Below are 18,825 nucleotides of genomic sequence, written 5' to 3'. Positions count from 1 at the left end.
CGTTTAGACTTTATTCTGGATGCAGGAAAGCTTCTGAGCAGACTACTGTGATCCCATCTGTGATTCAGAAAGATAAACTTCAGCAGAATTATCTGAGAGATGAAGATCACCACTTAGTAGGCCATTCAATCAGCGGATGTTTCACAGCCTCAAAGGCATCTTTGCAAAGACAGGAAGCTCCTGCCCTTGGCCTCACTTGCTGTCTTTAGATATAAACAGCTGCCCCCCACCCCCCCAAAAAGAAACTGGCATTATAACATGAATTGGTAATTTGACATAGTTGAAATTCACTCAGAATAGGGAATAGTGCATTCACGCTGGACAAAGGGTTATGAAAGATGAGATCCTTCTTACCGGAAAAAAAATCAAGAATTATAAAGAAACATCTCATCAAAGGGGATTTATTTTTAAGAGATGTCAGGATTACCATTCATCTATTTATGTTTATACCAAAACAGAAAGGGCTAATTCTCTTTCTGACACATTTTCTGTTACATGATTTTTTAATGTATCATGTTTAATCCTATTAAATAAAATCAACCACTAAAAGGCACACCGATAAGAATTTTAAAAGGATTGTGCTTTCACTGTATTTTGCAGAAGAACTCATTTTTTATTCCCATTGAAATAAGTGAAATAGTAATGAATATCAAGAAATGATTTTTTTCTGCAAGTCCAACACTCTGGGAAGCCAAGGTGGATGGATTGCCTGAGCTCATGAGTTTGAGACTGGCTTAAGCAAGAGCAAGATCCAGTCTCTAAAAAATAGCTGGGCCCTGTGTAGGCACCTGTAGTCCCAGTTACTCGGGAGGCTGCGGCAAGATGATCACTTGAGCCCAAGAGTTTGATGTTGCTGTGAGCTACAATGCCACCACACTCTACCAACAGCAACTTAAATGAAACTCTGTTTCAAAACCAAAAAAAAGTAATGACTTTTTGTGTTCACTAAGATCCTCTGCAGATCTGAAGGATGGAAGAGCACAGTCTTGCTTTCTACAGCAGATGCTTAAATGTTAGAAACGTAACTATTCAGTGAACTGCGTACCTGGGAGAAGCAAGCCATCCCTGTCTGGAGTCTAGAGGCAGTGTGTGATAATGAAAAGAGCCAGAAATGTGATTTAGGAGCCCAGGAACCCCACCCTGCCTCTGCTGCTACCTGGGTCACTTGGAAGTCTCCAAAATCTCTCCATCCTGTTTCCACATCTGTAAAGTGAAGGGCCAGAGCCCACTTTCCCCAAGCTTTCCAGCCCACCTTCTCTAACATTCTATGGTCCTTCCATGATTATGAGTCTAAGATAAGAACACAGGACCTAAAAGAACAACCTCACATTTATCCTGAAATATGGATAGGCTCCTGCAGCCCCAGCACAAGTATTCATCAAAAGCAGCAGGAATGATGCTGAAGCTGTCGGAGTCAGCAATTCCACTCACTACCTAAATGACAATTGTATCCACCTGGTAAGATGGCAGTGATTGCCAATTACCTCATTCATGAACACAAAGTGTTCCTGGCACAAAGTACACAAAGTACATAATAAAAATATTAGCTAGTTATAGGCCTTGAGCTTTACATGTTTTATTTCATAGCAACACCATGAGGTGTGTACTGTTATTATCCCCATTTTAAAGATGAGGGATTTGGAGGCTTAAAGAGGTTTATTGACTTTCCCACATAGTTCTCACATGGCAGAGCCAGGACTCTAACCCAGGCATCTTGAAGCTAAATCCCAATCTTTCAGTCACCTTTATCAGACGCTAGAGTTGTGCTTTTGTCAGTACCTATAGACCAAGGGCCCAGCCGGGTACAACAAGGCATTGCACTACTGGTTCCAATAGCTTTAGACTAAAATTCATCAAGATCCTACAAGTTTCCCCAACGAGATCACAGTATCTATCGGCGTCTACTCTTCATTCTTTGTTTCTTTCCACCACCTACATTTAAGTTTGTAACAGAAGAACAAAGATAATTAACAGAACATGCTTTGAAAACTTAAAGTGCTATGACGATGAGCCCCACCTTAAAAAGCTACAATATATATCTTTAAACAGAACCTAAGAAAACAAAGATAAACTAAAGGATGATGATTTTTCATTATATTCTCTTTATCCAAAAAGATTCACCACCAAGATCTTCTGAAGAGAAAATTCCACTGTTGCATTTAAATTTTTAAAGATCAGTGTATTCAGAAACTGTTAGGAGCCCTAGCACTCTGGGAGGCTGAGGCGGGTGGATTGCTTGAGCTCATGAGTTCAAGACCAGCCTGAGCAAGAGTGAGATCCCTTCTCTAAAAAATAGCAGAGCACTGTGGTGGGCACCTGGAGTTCCAGCTACTTGAGAGACTGACACAAGAAGATCGCTTGATTTTGCTGTGAGCTGATGCCACAGCACTCTACTGAGAGTGAAAAAGAGAGACTCTGTCTCGAAAAAAAAAAAAACAGCTCGATGCCTGTAGCTCAAGCTGCTAGGGTGCCAACCACATACACCGGAGTTGGCGGGTTCGAATCCAGAGCAGGCCTGCCAAACAACAATGACAACTATGAACCAAAAAATAGCCAGGCATTGTGGCAGGTGCCTGTAGTCCCAGCTACTTCAGAGGCTGAGGCAAAAGAGTCGCTTAAGCCCAAGAGTTTGAGGTTGCTGTAAGCTGTGATGCCATGGCACTCTACCCAGGGCAACAGCTTGAGACTCCGTCTCAAAAAAAAAAAAAAAAAAGCGAAGTTCAGACAGCATCTGATGAAGAGGAGGAAGGGTTGGGGGGGTCCTATCTGTTGCCCAATAATAAGGACTGATTTCCAAGAAAATTAGTACTCCTATACAGAGAGAATGGGGGAAAGGAAAAGAGGGTAGGGGGACCTGAGAATTCAGGAGAAAAATCCATCCTTATCAAAATCACAATCAATTAAAACAGGGTACACTGTATGTTAGCAATATCATAGACAAGTAAAGTCAAGTGAAATAGTAACAGGACACCGACATGTAGGGCTCTGGAGCAGGCAGCTTTAGCGTGGGTCTACGTGGAGCAAAGATAAATCATTAGCAGTTTCTCCCTCAGAATCAATTCAGTGATTACGTAAGAGACTCTAGGGTCATAGTCTATGCATGTAACTGGGCTACTTTCAAACACGCCATTGGCTTATTAAAAGTCAAACAGAGATGAACAGCGCAGTCCCCATGTGCCACTGAAAAGGATTTCAAATGGTCCCAAAGTCAATCCTACCTCTGATATTCAGGGCTTCGGACTTTTTCTCCTTTTTCATCATCTCTTCAGGCTCATTTGGGGTGTTCAAGGAATCACCTGCATTCAAAGAAGAAACCTTGTGTTGTGTATAAGTTCTACAAACAAAAAAAATCAATGGACTCAAAATAAAGTATTGTTATTTTAAATCCCTCCTAGCTTATGGGAGACCCCACCCCTGCACACACACAGCCCATAACAGTGTATTTTGGCCTTGTAATAGCCTTGTGATCCACTTCTGGACTTTATTCAAATTTCTTTTCAAGTTAAAGCAAAAAGGGGGCAAGTGGGACCCTCCCCTTCCCCCGCAAAACCCATAGCATCCCAGGGGACAGAAAAGGGGGACACGTTCATACAGCAGCTAATGAAAGGCCGGAAGGGTTGGGGAGTGCTACCTGTTGCCCAATATTAAGGAACAGACGTCTAAGAAAATCAATACTCATATACAGAGAGAATGGGAGACGGAAGCAAAGACTAGGAGGACCTGAGGATCCAGGAGTTAAGAAATGAAAAGTAAAGAAATTAATTGAGGGAATATGTTACACTAGCATACAGAGAAGTAAAGCAGGACTGCTGTAAAGGACTTGGATTGAAAAAAAAAAAAAGGTAGCAGCAAAAGAGGGCGTGGGATGAAAAGAAAGGGACAGGGCGAGGAAAGAGGAAGGGCATCGTGGTCCAAAGGATGCAACCGAAAGGCACCTGCTACGTTTGAGAACACGGTCGCCCCCTTCTCCTGCTTCCTCTCGACCGAGGCTCCTCGGAGGATCACCGCCGAGTCCGAGCCAGGGGCCATCACCGCGTACCGCGGGTCCCCTGCGCCCTGGAAGTCCCCGAAATCGCCGCGAGCGCCGCCCTGGGCCAGCTGCTGCTGCTGCTGCAGACGGCGACGGCGGCCGCGGCAGCAGCAGGCAAACCAGGACGCGCAGTCCTGGAAGATGAGCAGCCCCACCACGTTGACCGCTAGCCCCAGGGCGCCGACGATGAGCACCAGCTCGGGGTCATCGATGCGCTCGGGCCTGGCCAGGCGCAGCACGGCCTCCACGAAGATCGTGAAGCAGAGCGCGGTGAGGAAGACGGCGTTGCTGAGCGCGCCCACCACCTCCGCGCGGGCGTAGCCGTAGGTGGCCCGGAAGCCCCCGCGGTGGCGCCGGGCGATGTAGCCGGCGCTCAGGCCCACGCACAGCGAGATCAGGTCGGACAGCATGTTGAAGGAGTCGGAGAGCAGCGCGATGGAGTTGCCCAGGTAGCCCGAGACCAGCTCGGCCACGAAGAAGGCGACGGTGAGCACCAGCATGAAGAGCAGCCGGCATGTCTTGCCGGAGTAGCGGCCCATGTCTGCAGCCCGCGCCGGAGCGCAGCGGCCGCCGCAACAGGTGGGGGCGCGGCGCGGGGCGAGCTCCGCCGAGGCCTGTCCCCGCCGCCCGGGCTGCCCGCCGCCCTGCCGCGGCGCTTTTATAAAGCGGAGGCAGAGCGCCCCGGTCTCCGCGCGTCCAGAGTCTAGAGGAGTGGCTGCGGGGCGGCCGCCTCTGAAGCTGCCTCCCACTGCCCCTTCCCCCTCCCGGCAGCCCTAGCCTGACCTGGCGGGTGGCCACCAGCCAGTGTCTCTCGCTGGGGGACACAATTGTGCAGAGAGGGTTGCGGCAGTGGAGGGGCGGCAGGGCGTGTCTGTGTGTGAGTCCTGGCAGATACCACTCATCTGTATGGAGGTGGGATTCACTCCCCGACCCTCACCCCGCTTCTCGCCCCCGCCTCGTGGATCACCATCTGGTGACACAGCGATAGGACTTTGCCGTGGGTGTGTTAGCCAGGGTGAACCAAGTACGTGCCCAGACGCAGGCTTGCAGTATGACCAGATGCCATTATCCCATTATAAGGAGTACTAACTTGGGCCAACCTTTCCCAATGGGTGCTTGCTACTTGCTGCTTGCTTTTCATTTTGTTAAATTTGAGCCCCACCTTCATTCCACTACCACCCACAGTGAAGCTATTTTATCTTCTCTTCCTGCTCACAGCCATCATAAAGGGTGCGCGAAGATTCCCATTACCCTCTCAGGGGACTGTATGGTTCCTGTTCCCCTCAGGATCTTCACGGTCAAGATCTCCTTCCTCCCGTGAACAGCAGGCAGCCAGCAGGAGAGCACAGGTCTCGCGGCACCCCGAGCCCCTCACTCTGGTGTACTCGGTGGTGGACATAAGTCCCTTGGCCAGCAAAGAAGTCGGGCTGGCCGCCTCTGTGCACTTGTCTTGCTCTCCATTGGAGAGAACCTTCTGCTTCCTCCATGTGTCCCTGACAGCATGACCTGATACTTTTAGTGCCATCGACTGACCTACACGAAGGTCTATTCCAAATAAGGATTTTTTCTGTTCCAAGTAAAATCTGTCCAGAAAGGAACTATCCCAGGACTCTGATGGCACTGAGAAATGAACCCTTGAAGAAGGGTATTTGCTGTCGGTCAGTTCAGGGAAGGAGGGGAGGCCACAGATTTCTTTATTGGTTTTTTTATACTCCTGTTTCATTTCACAAAGGATTTAGAGGTGAAGCCTGGTAATCTGTATTCTCCCTCCCCCAGCCATGACCCCTGAACTTTTAACCATTCCTGAAAAATACACATCTGTTTTTGGCCTGGAAATGAATAAAAATATCTCACTCCAAGAAAAGCCACAGAATCCTAGCAAATGTTCTAACTTCTAGCCTCATTCATTGTTTTAGCCTTATAAAATATAACCTTGCCTTTCCGTGTTCTCAGGGTCCTTAACAGTCATGCTAATGCATCCTTGATCTGAGCATCCCACCAGATGAGCCTCCAAACTCTGGGAGCTTATTAAACTGTCCCATCTCCAAGAAACTGTCCCTACACTGAGACCCTGAGGAAAATGACCATTTCAAGTATTCTCTGGTTCAGAGCCTGTAGCTCAGTGGGTAGGGCATCAGCCACATACATTGGGGCTGGTGGGTTCGAACCCAGCCCCAGCCTGCTAAACAACGACAACTGTAACAAAAAAATAGCTGGGCATTGTGATGAGCACCTGTAGTCCCAGCTACTCAGGAGGCTGAGGCCAGAGAATCACTTAAGCACAAGAGTTTGAGGTTGCTATGAGCTGGGCTGCTACGGCACTCTACCGAGGGCAACACAGTTAGGCTCTGTCTCAAAAAAAAAAAAAATTAAAATTAAAAAAAATAAAGTATTCTCCAAAAATTAGTCTAAAAATAATCAGTAACGTAGAAGTAAAAGGGCATAGACTGACTAAAGTTTTGAAGCTGTGTGGTCTTGGATAAGTTCCTTAATCAGCTGGGCCTTTTTCACTATTGTAAAGTGAAAACAAGTTTAGTGAGGTTGAAAAAGTTAATAGGTATAAAGTATTTCTAACAATACCTGGTACACAGTAAGCACTCAACAGTGTTAGCTATTAGTGTTAGTACTACAGCACATTTGTGATAAAATTACTGTTGAACAACAGACCCTCATACACAACAGATAAACTAGAGTACCCTTTCCAGCATGGTCTTCCAACTGAAACTTCTGGAGTATGTAACATGTGACAGAAAGTGAAGCTGTCAATATAAGTGAGTGAGGCCTTTGGGGACTCACTTGACAGGACTGAAATATTCCTTGCTAGTTGCATTTCTTTGTCATTCATGGATGAAAGCAAAACCTGAAATCAGCAGAAATATATCTCTCAAGTAGATTGCCTCCTCATTCTTCTAACCAAAGGCAGATAAGAATTGTGTCATTGCCCCAGGAGTGTAGTAAATGGACCTAGGAAGCCACAGGCTGAGGATGCAGAGGAGGGAGCTTCAGTGGTCTGAGTCATGGCTACCAGCTGCCAGGACACTGGTTCCCAACTTTAAGAGAGGATAAGTGTTGCTAGATGGTATCAACAAATGCACTACAGAAAAATATTTTAACCACACACACACACCCCATATATATATGTGTGTGATATATATCACACACACACACACATATAGCTATATATATATGAGCTCTTTCTTTGCCCAGACCTTTGCAGAGCAATTCATAGGAATTATCCCATTATCCTATTTCATCCTCATAATAGACCCATAAAGTAAGTACTGTTTTATAGGTGAAGAAACTAAAGCCCAGAGATTGTAAGTAACTTGCCCAAGGTCACGCAAGCTATAAATGATAGAGTCAGGATCTGAACTAGGCATCAAACTTTAGAACTTATACCCTTCACTCCCACATTATAGTAATTTGATCATTTTTAACACTTCTTTTGTTCTAAACAAATAAAAGGACTTTTTTAAAGTTTACTTTATTTTGTCACCCTTGGTAGAGTGCTGTGACATCATAGCTCACAGCAGCCTCAAACTTCTGGGCTCTAGTGATCCTCTTGCCTCAGCCTCCCAAGTAGATGGGACTATAGGTGCCTACCACAACACCTGGCTATTTTTTTTTTTTTAAAGAAATGGGGTCTCACTTTTGTTCGGGCTGGTCTCAAACTCCTGAGCTCAAGCAATCCACCTGCCTCGGCTTCCCAGAGTACTAGGATTATAGGCATGAGCCATCACTCCTGGCCAAAAAGTTTACTTTTTATTGGTGTCAAACTTGATGTATCACAATTTGTAAATCCAGAGATTATGACACTAAAAATTCTTCTATGCTGACATTTGAACCAGAAATTAACAAACTACAGTATTTTTCTTTCTTTTTTTTTTAGAAATGGAAAAAGCATCTCTTTTTGTTTTTATTTTATAGGTCTACTTAACAAAAGATGATGTTCCCTTCAGGGAGAGAGCAGACATTTTGTATAAAGCTCCAGATTCTTATGTAAAACAACAGGTAGCTCTTCTTCCCAGGACAACAGCCTTCAGGCCCTAAATACGTCATCAAAGTGGAGACTTCTCACCATTATGTCACCTCTAGACACACAGAGCATAAAATAATGGATGACTTTACAAAAGGGAATCTCTTCTCCAGGTAGCTGAGGAATTTTGTGTTTAAAGTTAGTTCTTCATTGGTGAATTCATGTAATTGCACATTGGTAACACTTTGGCTGTACAAAGGTATTTTGGACCCCAAAAGTATGCATTTGAGCCTTCAGGTTTTTTCAGAATGTATTAAACTTAAGAGATTCTTGACTTTGAGACAATCATTCTTTTTTTAATGATAGAAATATGAGATATGAAAAAGATTAAAAATGAGGTACTGCCCAGGCACGGAGCCTATAGCACAATGGTTATGGCGCCAGCCACATGCATCAAGGCTGGTGGGTTTGAGCCTGGCCTGGGCCAAATAAACAACAATGACAACTGCAACAAGAAAATAGCTGGGCATTGTGGCCTGTAGTCCCAGCTACTCGGGAGGCTGAGGCAAGAGAATCGCTTAAGCCCAAAAGTTTGAGATTGCTGTGAGCTGTATCACCTCAGTACTCTACTGAGAGTGACATAGTAAGACTCTGTACTCAAAAAAAAAAAAAAAAAATGAGGTACTGTTCAACACTAGTTTGGATGGGGTGTTGATAAGTGAGAAATACCCAGCGGCACTGTGAACTGCAGCCCACCTAGAAAGAAGCGGCTCTAATATAAAACAGCACTGCGCCCGTCAGCCTGCAGAGCTTTCTTACCTACAGGAACCTCCCTGGTTTCTCCCAAATGTCACTTGTTCTTGCAATGAAAGAGTATGTCTGCTACTAGCACTAGCTTGGGAAGTGGCAAGAACACAAGCTCCATTGTAACATCAAATGGCCTACTTATTGACAAAGTACCAGACACTACATAATTTTAATATCGCGCTCACTTTGATAAAACTTGGAGGGCAGAGTAGCATAGCAGTTAATAATTTGAGGATGGGAGTCAGCTTTGGATTGGGTATTAAATCTAAGCTGTGCTACAGCTCCCGTGAGCTGAGTCATGTCCCTTACACTTTTTCTTTCCTCATCTGTGAAATAAAGATAATAATAGTGTCTATCTCAAGGGGTGTCATGAGACTTAAGTGAGAAAACATATGTAAATTGCTGAGTGTGGTGCCAGGTTCATCAGAAAGACCCAATAAGTGTTAACAAAAAAAGAAACACCGTCACGAGTTTTTAAATCTAGATTTAGGAAGAAAGAGACAGGAATATTTTCCTTTACCAAACGATCCATAATTGACTTTTAGAGAAAATACATATTTGAAGATTTGTTTACAGCTTCATTTTTTATTTATTTTTTTTGAGATAAAGATTCCATATAGGCTGAGATTTTAAGGAATCAAAGGGAAGGTGAGTGTATTCTGCATGTGGAATGGATGTGAATTGTGGCCAGAGGGCAAATCATACTGATTGCTTTTTCCAACGACTGCTAAGGTCGTATGTCCTACGCTATTCTACATGTTCTTCTACAGAGTAACTCCGATGCTCCTTCCATCCCGAGGGCGGATCTGTGGGCTTGACACTGCGTCTGTCTTGTCTCTTGCTTGTAATCTGTAGATCCTAATGTTGAGTCAGAAAAGGCAATGAAGCTGCTACCTTGTTTGATGGAACATTCATGCTTGAAACACTGACCCATCAGGCACAGTGTTCTGAGGCCACACCAGGGTGAGGAAGCCCAGCCACAGGGCAAGGGCATGTGTAGGTGGTCCAGGCAGCAGAGCTCAATACCAAGACCTTCAGACCGCTCACCAGACTTAGGAGTAAATGAGCCTTCAAGTGACTCAGCTTCAGCCATCAAGCCAGCCTCAGTCTCTGAGTCTTCTCAGCTGAGGCCTCTCATGTCATGTTAGCCGACAAGCTGTTCCCACTGTATCCTTTCCAAATTCCAGACCACAGAATCCCTGAATATAATAAAAGGATTGATATTTTATGTCACTAAATTTGGCGTGGTTTTATACAACCACTGGAAGCAAGAACCACTATGTGAAGATTGGGAAAGCCATACAAAGGGTCTATAAAATTTGAAAACAGAAGCCCATGAAGATTAGCACAGAATGTTTACAGTATCATTAGAGGGGCTTCAAAGCAAAACTGTTATTGTGGGACAGGGGTTTACCATGTTCTGAGTGAACAGGTTAAGAAATAGAGTTAGGGTGCTTGCTTCGGCTGCACATATACTAGAATTGGAACAATACAGAGAAGATTAGCATGGCCCCTGCACAAGGATGACATGCAAATTCATAAAGCATTCCATATTAAAAAAAAAAAAAAAAAGAGTTAGGATTCTAAGGACAAGAACAGGGAAGATGACTTTTACTAAAGGGGATCTAGACAGGACAATTGTAGTGTGAGTCCACGTCTCAGATTAGATTTTTGGTTTAACTGGAAAACGCCACTTGAATGAGAGTTGGATACTCTCAAGAAGTGAGAGGTTGACGTGATTTGTTTGGACAACAGTTGCTTTTGGCAGACCCATAAAACATTTCTTTCTCGCTGTGTTGAGAAAAAGAAATCTGACCTAGAAAACAATGACAAAGTAAAAGGAGGGAAGTCCAACAAAAACACCGGTGCTGCATGTGGTAGAGAAAGAAAGGGACCAACCAATGTAAGGACTTCATTAAACCATCACTGAGGCTTCCTGAGAGCAGGAGAGCACACAAGGGGGATGGGAGGGAACACTGGGAGCAGCCCCAAACTTTACAACAAAAGACTAAGTAGAATGACAGGCTTGAAACATTCAACAGCCGTGGAAAGACAAAGTTTGGAGGAGCATAAAGCAGGAGGAACAGGACAAGCTTCAAAAGTTCCAAAAGGGGCCAGGCACAGAATTCGTGCCTATGATCACACTTTGAGCGGCCAAGGTAGGAACATGGTTGAGGCTGGGAGTTTGAGACCAGCCTTAGCAATATAGCAAGACTCCATTTTCTATAAAAACTTTTAAAAATTAGCTAATCATGGGGATACACGCCTGTAGTCCTAGTTACTTGAGAGGCTAAGGCAGGAGGATCACTTGAGCCCAGGAGTTGGAGACTGTGTGAGCTATAATGACACCATTGCAGTCTGTCTGGGTGACGAAAGAAGACTCCATCTCAAAATAATAATAATAATAATAATAATAATGTTCAAAACAGCTTCTGCTCAGGAATCTACTAAGAATTTCAGTCTGAACTTCAGACTGAAACGAATGTGAGAGTGCAAGAGCAGTGGGATTAGGAAGCAAGATTCATGGGCCTAAGTAGTTCTGGAGCTAGAGCAGTGGCAGCAGCCTAGACTGAGCCTGAAGCAAGGGCTCAAGGTAAAAATCGAATTTAGAACGACCTTCCTTCCCTTTCTTTCTTTTTCCTATTCTCTCACTCTTCCATTTCTTTCATATACTGATTGGGAAGGGAAAATGCCACAGATAAAATCTAGTACCTAGAATGTCATTGCTGTTTTTTTGGGGTTTTTTTTTGTTTTTTTTTTTTTTTTTGAGACAGAGTCTCTCTCTTTCACTCTAGGTAGTCTGCCCTGGCATCATCCTAGCTCACAGCAAACTCACTTTCTTGGACTCAGCCTCCCAAGTAACTGAGACTATAGGTGCCTGCCACTACATCCAGTTAATTTTTCTATGAGGTCTTCCTTTTGCTCAGGCTGGTCTCAAATGCCTGAGCTTAAGTGATCCATTCGCCTTGGCCTCTCAGAGTGTTAGGATTACAGGCGTGAGCCACCACATCCAGCCAAAAAAAAATTTTTTTTTTTGAGACAGAGTCTCACTCAGTCATCCAGGATATAGTGTCATGGCTACCTCAAACTCTTGGGCTCAAGCAATCCTTTAGCCTCAGCCTTCCAAGTACCTGGGACTACCAATATGTGCCACCACCCCCTGCTAATTTTTCTATTTTTAGTAGGGACAGGGTCTCACTCTTGCTCAGGCTCATCTTGAACTCCTAATCTCAAGCCGTTCTCCTGCCTCAGAGTGTTACAATTGCAAGCATGAGCCACCACCTCCAATCCATGGACACAAATTCTAAACTCTGGGAGGAGGCAAGAATATTTCAAATGTTACTCACTGGGAAAGGATGCCATGTGTTTACCAGATAGGGAAACTTGGTCCTAATTAACCTCTTGTTGTGAGAACGCTGCCAGTGGAACCAAGTTTCAAGGTGTTGGCTGTGGCTGGCATCTTGGAGAGGTAAAAATCAAGCAGACTCTTCTAACATTATTAAGCCTCTGCTAGGCTCATCATAAGTGGCAATGAGGGCATGATTTATAATAAATGCTGAATTCTGAGAACCTAAATTTACCTATAGTACAGTGGTTCTCAACCTTCCTAATGCTGCAACCCTTTAATACAGTCCGAAGGGGTTACAACCCACAGGTTGAGAACCGCTGCTATAGTTAAGTGTTCTAACTCTGGGAAAATATTATGTGGTTCTGTCAAACTTTTTAAACAATTCAAAAACTGTAGCATAAAATTAAAAACATACTCAGAGGCCAAAAATGAAGTAAAAGTCAAAATCTGGAAAGGTAAGTTAAAGCCAGACTCTGACTTAAGAATATCTATCCAATAAAGACAAATGCCCTAACCCTAAATTTATTTTTTTTTCATTAAATCATAGCTGTGTACATCAAAGCCATCATTGGGTACATGTGCTGGTTTTATATACAATTTGAAATATTTTCATCAAACTGGTTAACATAGCCTTCACGGCATTTTCTTAGTTATTGTGTTAAGACATTTATATTCTATATTTAGTAATTTTCACATGTACTCTTCTAAGATGCACCCTAGGTGTGGTCCCACCAATTATGCTTCCTCCACCCATCCTTCCCCCACCCCTCCACTCCCTCTCCCCTTTCCCCATATTCTTGGGCTATAATTGGGTTATAGCTTTCATACGAAAGCTATAAATTGGTTTCATAGTACGGCTGAGTACGTTGGATACTTTTTCTTCCATTTTTAAGATACTTTGCTGAGAAGAATATGTTCCAGCTCCATCCATGTAAACATGAAAGAGGTAAAGTCTCCATCTTCCTTTAAGGCTGCATAATATTCCATAGTGTACATATACCACAATTTATTAATCCATTTGATGGGCACTTGGGCTTCTTCCATGATTTAGCAATTATGAATTGGGCTACATTAAACATTCTGGAACAAATATCTTTGTTAAAATGTGATCTTTGGTCTTCTGGATATATATACCTAGTAGTGGAAACATAGGATCAAATGGCAGGTCTATTTTTAGATCTCTAAGTGTTCTCCAAACATCTTTCCAAAAGGAACGTATTAGTTTGCATTCCCACCAGCAGCATAAAAGTGTTCCCTTTTCTCCATATCCACACCAATATCTCTGGTTTTGGGATATTGTTATGTGGGCTAATCTTACTGGAGTTAGATGATATCTCAAAGTAGTTTTGATTTGCATTTCTCTGATGATTAAGGATGATGAGCTTTTTTTTTTGTTTTTTGTTTTTGCAGTTTTTGGCCAAGCTGGGTTTGAACCCCCCACCTCCGGCATATGGGGTCGGCGCCCTACTCCTTTGAGCCTCAGGTGCTGCCCCCATTTTTTCATGTCTGTAGGCCGTGTACCTGTCTTCTTCAAAGAAGTTTCTCTTTAAGTCCCTTGCCCACCCTGACATGAGATCACTTGTTCTTCTCTTGCTAATATGTTTGAGTTCTCTATGGATTCTGGTTATTAAACCTTTGTTGGAGACATAAACTGCAAATATCTTCTCCCATTCTGAGGGCTGTCTGCATGCTTTACTTATTGTATTCTTGACTGTTCAGAAGCTTTTTAGTTTGATTGGTTCCCAGTAATGTATTTTTGTTGTTGCTTCATTTGCCCGGGGGGGTCCTCCTCATAAAATATTCGCCCAGACGGATTTCTTCAAGTGTTTTCCCTGCACTCTCTTCTAGTATTTTTATAGTTTCATGTCTTAAGTTTAAATCTTTAATCCAGTGAAAGTCTATCTTATTTAATGGTGAAAGATGTGGGTCCAGTTCACCCAGCACCATTTGTTAAATAAGGAATCTTTTCCTCATTGAATGTTTTTAATTGGCTTGTCAAAGATCAAATAACGGTTAAGTAGCTGGGTTCATCTCTTGGTTCTCTATAGTGTTCCATGCATCTACCTCTCTATTTTTGTGCCAGTACCATGCTGTTTTGATCACTATCAATTTATAGTATAGTCTGAGATCTGGTAGTGTGATTTCTCCTGCTTTGTTTTTATTTTTGAGAAATGTCTTGGCTATTTGAGGTTTTTTTCTGATTCCATATAAAACAAAGTATTATTTTTTTGAGATTTTTAAATATGACAGTGGAGTTTTAATAGGGATTGCATTAAAATTGCATATTGCTTTGGGTAGTATGGACATTTTAATGATGTTGATTCTTCCCAGCCATGAGCATGGTATGTTTTTCCATTTGTTAACATCTTAAGCTGTTTCTTTTCTTAAAGTTTCATAGTTCTCTTTATAGAGATCTTTCACATCCTTTGTTAGGTAAACACCCAAATATTTCATATTCTTTGGCACTACTGTGAATGAAATAGAGTTCTTGACTGTTTTTTCAGCTTGACTATTATTGGTATATATAAAGGCTACAGATTTATGAATGTTGATTTTGTAACCTGAGACGCTGCTGTATTCCTTAATCACTTCTAAGAGTTTTGTAGTGGAATCCCTGGTGTTTTCCAGATATACCATATCATCTGCGAAGAGTGAATGTTTGATCTCTTCTGACCCTGTATGGATATCCTTGATTGCCTTTTCTTGCCTAATTATGATAGCTAAGACTTCTCTTACAATGTTAAAAAGCAGTGGAGACAATGGGCAACCTTGCCTGGTTCCTGATTTGAGTGGAAATGATTTCAGTTTAACTCCATTCAAGATGATATTGGCTGTGGGTTTGCTGTAGATGGCCTCTATCAGTTTAAGAAATGTCCATCTATACCAATTTTCTTAAGTGTTCTGATCATGAAGGGATGTTTGATATTATCAAAAGCTTTTTCTGCATCAATTGAGAGAATCATATGGTCCTTTTTTAAATTAATTTATGTGATGAATTATATTTATAGATTTACGTATATCGAAGCAACCTTGAAACCTTGGGATAAAACCCACTTGGTAGTGGTGTATAATTTGTTTGATGTGTTGCTGGATTATGTTTGCTAGGATCTTGTTGAATATTTTTGCATCTATATTCATTAGTGGTATTGGTCTATAATTTTCTTTTCTTGTTGGGCCTTTTCCTGGTTTGGAGATCAAGGTGATGTTTGCTTCATAGAATATGTTGGGTAGTATTCCTTCTTTTCTATATTTTGGAAATGGTTGTTTAATATAGGTACTAGTTCTTCTTTAAAGGTTTGGTAGAATTCTGATGTGAAGCCATCTGGTCCTGGGCTTTTCTTTTTGGGGAGATTTTGTATAGTTGATACTATTTCAGAACTTGATATAGGCCTGTTTAACATTTCCACTTCATTCTGGCTAAGTCTAGGGAGGTGGCATACTTCCAAGTATTGGTCAATTTCCTTCAGTTTTTTATATTTGTCAGAGTAGAGTTTCTTGTAATATTTATTAAGGATTTTTTTAATTTCTAAGGAATCTGTTGTTATTTCATCTTTACCATTTCTGATTGATGAAATTAAAGATTTTATCTTTTTTCCCTGGTTAGGTGAGCCAAAGGTATTGACATTTTCCAAAAAACCAACTTTTGGATTTATTGATCTGTTGTATAATCCTTTTGTTTTCAATTTCATTTAATTCTGCTCTAATTTTGGTTATTTCTTTTCTTCTGCTGGGTTTGGGATTGGAATGTTCTTCCTTTTCCAGTTGCTTGAGATGTCCCATTAATTTGTTAACTTCCTCTCTTTCTGTTCTCTTGAGGAAGGCTTGCAGTGCTATAAATTTCCCTCTTAGGACTGCCTTTGCTGTATTCCAGAGGTTCTGATAATTCATGTCTTCATTATCGTTTTGTTCCAAAAATTTGGTAATTTCCTTCTTAATCTCATCTATGACCCAGCTATTATTCCACATAAGGTTATTTAGTTTCCATGTTTTTGTATAAGTATGCAGATTCCTGTTCTTACTGAGCTCAACTTTTATTCCATGATCGTCTGAGAAGATGCAAGGAATAAATTTCTATTCTTTTAAATTTGCTGAGGTTAGACTTGTTACCCAAGATGTGATCAATTTTTGAGGATAGTCTACGGGTTGATGAGAAGAATGTGTATTTAGTTTTGTCAGGATGAAATGTTCTGTAGATGTCTGTTAAATCTAATTGTTAAGTCTAAAATGTCTTTGCTTAGCTTCTTATTGGAGGATCTATCCAATATTGCCAAAGAAGTGTTAAAATCTCCAACTATTATGGTGCTGGAGGAAGTCATGTTGCGCATGTCTGTTAGAGGCTACCTTATAAATTGAGCCACATTCTGTTTGGGTGCATAAATGTTAGTAATTGAAATCTCATCATGTTGAGTGTTATCCTTAACAAATATGAAGTGACTATCCTTATCTTTCCTTGCTTTTGTTGCATTTTAAAGCCTATTGTATCTGCAAATAGAATTGCAACACCTGCTTTTTTCTGATTTCCATTTGCCTGAAATATAGATGACCATCCCTTCACCCTCAGTCTATATTTATCTTTTAAGGTAAGATGAGATTCTTGTATGCAGCAGATATCTGGCCTGAGTTTTTGTAACCAGTCTACCAACCTGTGCCTCTTTAGAGGACAATTTAAGTCATTCACATTAATTGTAAATATTAATAAGCCTGGTAGAATTTGGGAAATTGAGTTTTTCGAAAGTCCAGTGGATATTTTTAATCCTTTTGCCACTGTGGAAGTTGGAATTTGATCAAAAGTTTCTGAGTGAGCTTACTTTTGTGGTGGAGGATTGTGCTGGTCATTATGGAGGATAGGTCTGAGAATATCCTGGAGAGCTGGTTTAGTTACAGCAAATTTCTTCAACGTGGAAATGTCATTACAGTTTAATTTGTCCATCATAAATGAAACTCAGTTTCACTGGATACAGGATCCGGGGGTGAAATTTATTTTGTTTTAGGAGATTAAAAGTCGATGACCACCCTCGTCTAGCTTGAAAGGTTTCAGCAGAGAGATCTGCAGTCATTCTAATATTCTTCCCCTTGCAGGTTATGGTTTTCATACATCTGGCTGCTTTCAGAATTTTCTCCTTCATATTAACTTTAGTGAAGTTAATTATGATGTGTCTGGGGGGGGTGTTATTTAGCTTGAGTTGCGCTGGTGTTATGAAACTGTCTGCTTTCTGAATTTCAGAATCTCTTGGCATGTCTGGAAAGTTCTCCTTCATAATCTCATGAGGAAGAGCTGCTGTGCTTTGCAAAGCAACTTTGTTGCCTTCAAGAATTCCTATAAGGCGAATATTAGTTTTCTTCGAATTATCCCAGAGCTCTCTGAGAGAATGATCCATGTCTGCTCTCATTTCTCTTCCGCTTTGAGTGCTTGGGAGTGTTTAAAAGCTTTGTCTTCAATGTCAGAAATCCTTTCTTCTGCTTGCTCCATTCTGTTACTGAGGGATTCTACTGTATTTCTCAGATCTTTGAGGGCTGCGCATTCTTGTTCAATGTGTCAAAATCTTTGGTGATTTTTGTCTTTGAATTCATTGAATTCTTGAAACAACTTTTGAAATGCTCCTTGAATTTCTAATTTCAACTTTACCTCCATTCTATTAATCTTATTTGCAATCCAAATTCTGAATTCAATTTCTGACATCTCAGCCATTTGTTAATGAATGGGATCTTCAGTTGTGTCCGCCATGTTGTTCTTTGGGGGAGGTTGATCTACTCTGGTTATTCATGTTACCAGAGTTTTTCTGCTGATTCTGCTCCATGATGATTTTACACCATTGGGCTACATGAGCAGGTAAGGTGAAGTTGGATTGGGGGCTCCTGCAGTAGTGATTAACCAGCTCTACTGATGTCTATACCTTTTCCCCTAGAGCTTTGCAAAGGACCCGTACAAAGCTACAGCCTGAAACACTGGGGACTTGCTTGGTGTGGTGGGACTAAGTGGCTCTGTCTTGTTTTCAGCTGGTCTCTGTCCTACCCTAGTGAATCAGTTACTCTGGGTTGAAGTCTCAACTGTGGAGAAATACCAGCAATTAAGTTACCCCACCTACCATGGGCAACAAGTAGAAAAGGAAAATCAAACCATCCCACAACCACACACACAGGGTACCACTTTGGATAGTCCTCAGTCCAGTTCAAAAGGTCCAAATCAATTGTCCCAGGCAGCACCAGTCTCAGGTGGGAGAGCTCAAAAGGTCTCTGGCAACTAAATAGCAGGAGTCTGCTGGCAACTTGAGTATGACTCACTCTGGTGCTCCGTGGAGTCAGGAGGACCCACTCAGCAAATGAATTAGTCTGGGAAGGTTGATGCCTCCTTCCCAAGCTTAAACCTCTGTCACACCCAGTCACTGGTAACCCTGCCAGTTCCCTCCAATGAGCAGATGCTCCAGGGGTTTGTGTCTGCCTAAGTCACAAGGAGATCTATGTCTCTTTGGCCAAGCCACTGCTCTCTGCCACTATCCAGCAGGGGGAGCTTTGGCCTGACAACCTCAGGTGCTTAATGGAAGCTGGGGCAGTTCACTCAGTTCCAGCCCTGCCCCTGATTGATGTTACTGACACTTATATTTTGGCAGAATTTGTTTCTGTCCTGGCTATATTCCCCTACAGACCAGGTACTGTTTGGGTCCA

At 42.2% G+C, this 18,825-nt stretch overlaps 1 protein-coding gene and 1 non-coding gene across 6 annotated transcripts in view; one reads left to right on the top strand and one right to left on the bottom strand.

The window, feature by feature from the left end:
* SLC30A10 (solute carrier family 30 member 10) overlaps positions 1-18,825 on the bottom strand; it is a 47,023-nt gene that overhangs the window by 12,400 nt on the left and 15,798 nt on the right. For 3 of the 5 annotated variants that reach the window (XR_008383134.1, XR_008383135.1, XM_053606390.1), the window contains exons 1-2: positions 3,936-4,779; positions 3,219-3,296 (exon numbers count right to left, since the gene is read on the bottom strand). Coding sequence is in view for 3 of the 5 variants with exons in the window: in XM_053606390.1 (XP_053462365.1) it covers positions 3,219-3,296; positions 3,936-4,569 (712 nt within the window). In the remaining 2 variants the exon portion in view is untranslated. Of the gene's footprint in view, positions 1-3,218; positions 3,335-3,935; positions 4,780-18,825 lie in introns of those variants that run through there. The other 2 variants (XM_053606392.1, XM_053606391.1) reach the window with 2 other exon arrangements.
* LOC128597852 (U6 spliceosomal RNA) lies at positions 10,265-10,371 on the top strand. The gene has a single exon (XR_008383407.1). It is a non-coding gene; the product is annotated as a U6 spliceosomal RNA (small nuclear RNA).

Source organism: Nycticebus coucang, chromosome 10 (genome assembly GCF_027406575.1).
Source record: "Nycticebus coucang isolate mNycCou1 chromosome 10, mNycCou1.pri, whole genome shotgun sequence".
In the NCBI taxonomy this organism is placed as follows: Eukaryota; Metazoa; Chordata; class Mammalia; order Primates; family Lorisidae; genus Nycticebus; species Nycticebus coucang.
This window is presented reverse-complemented; position numbering and strand designations above follow the sequence as displayed.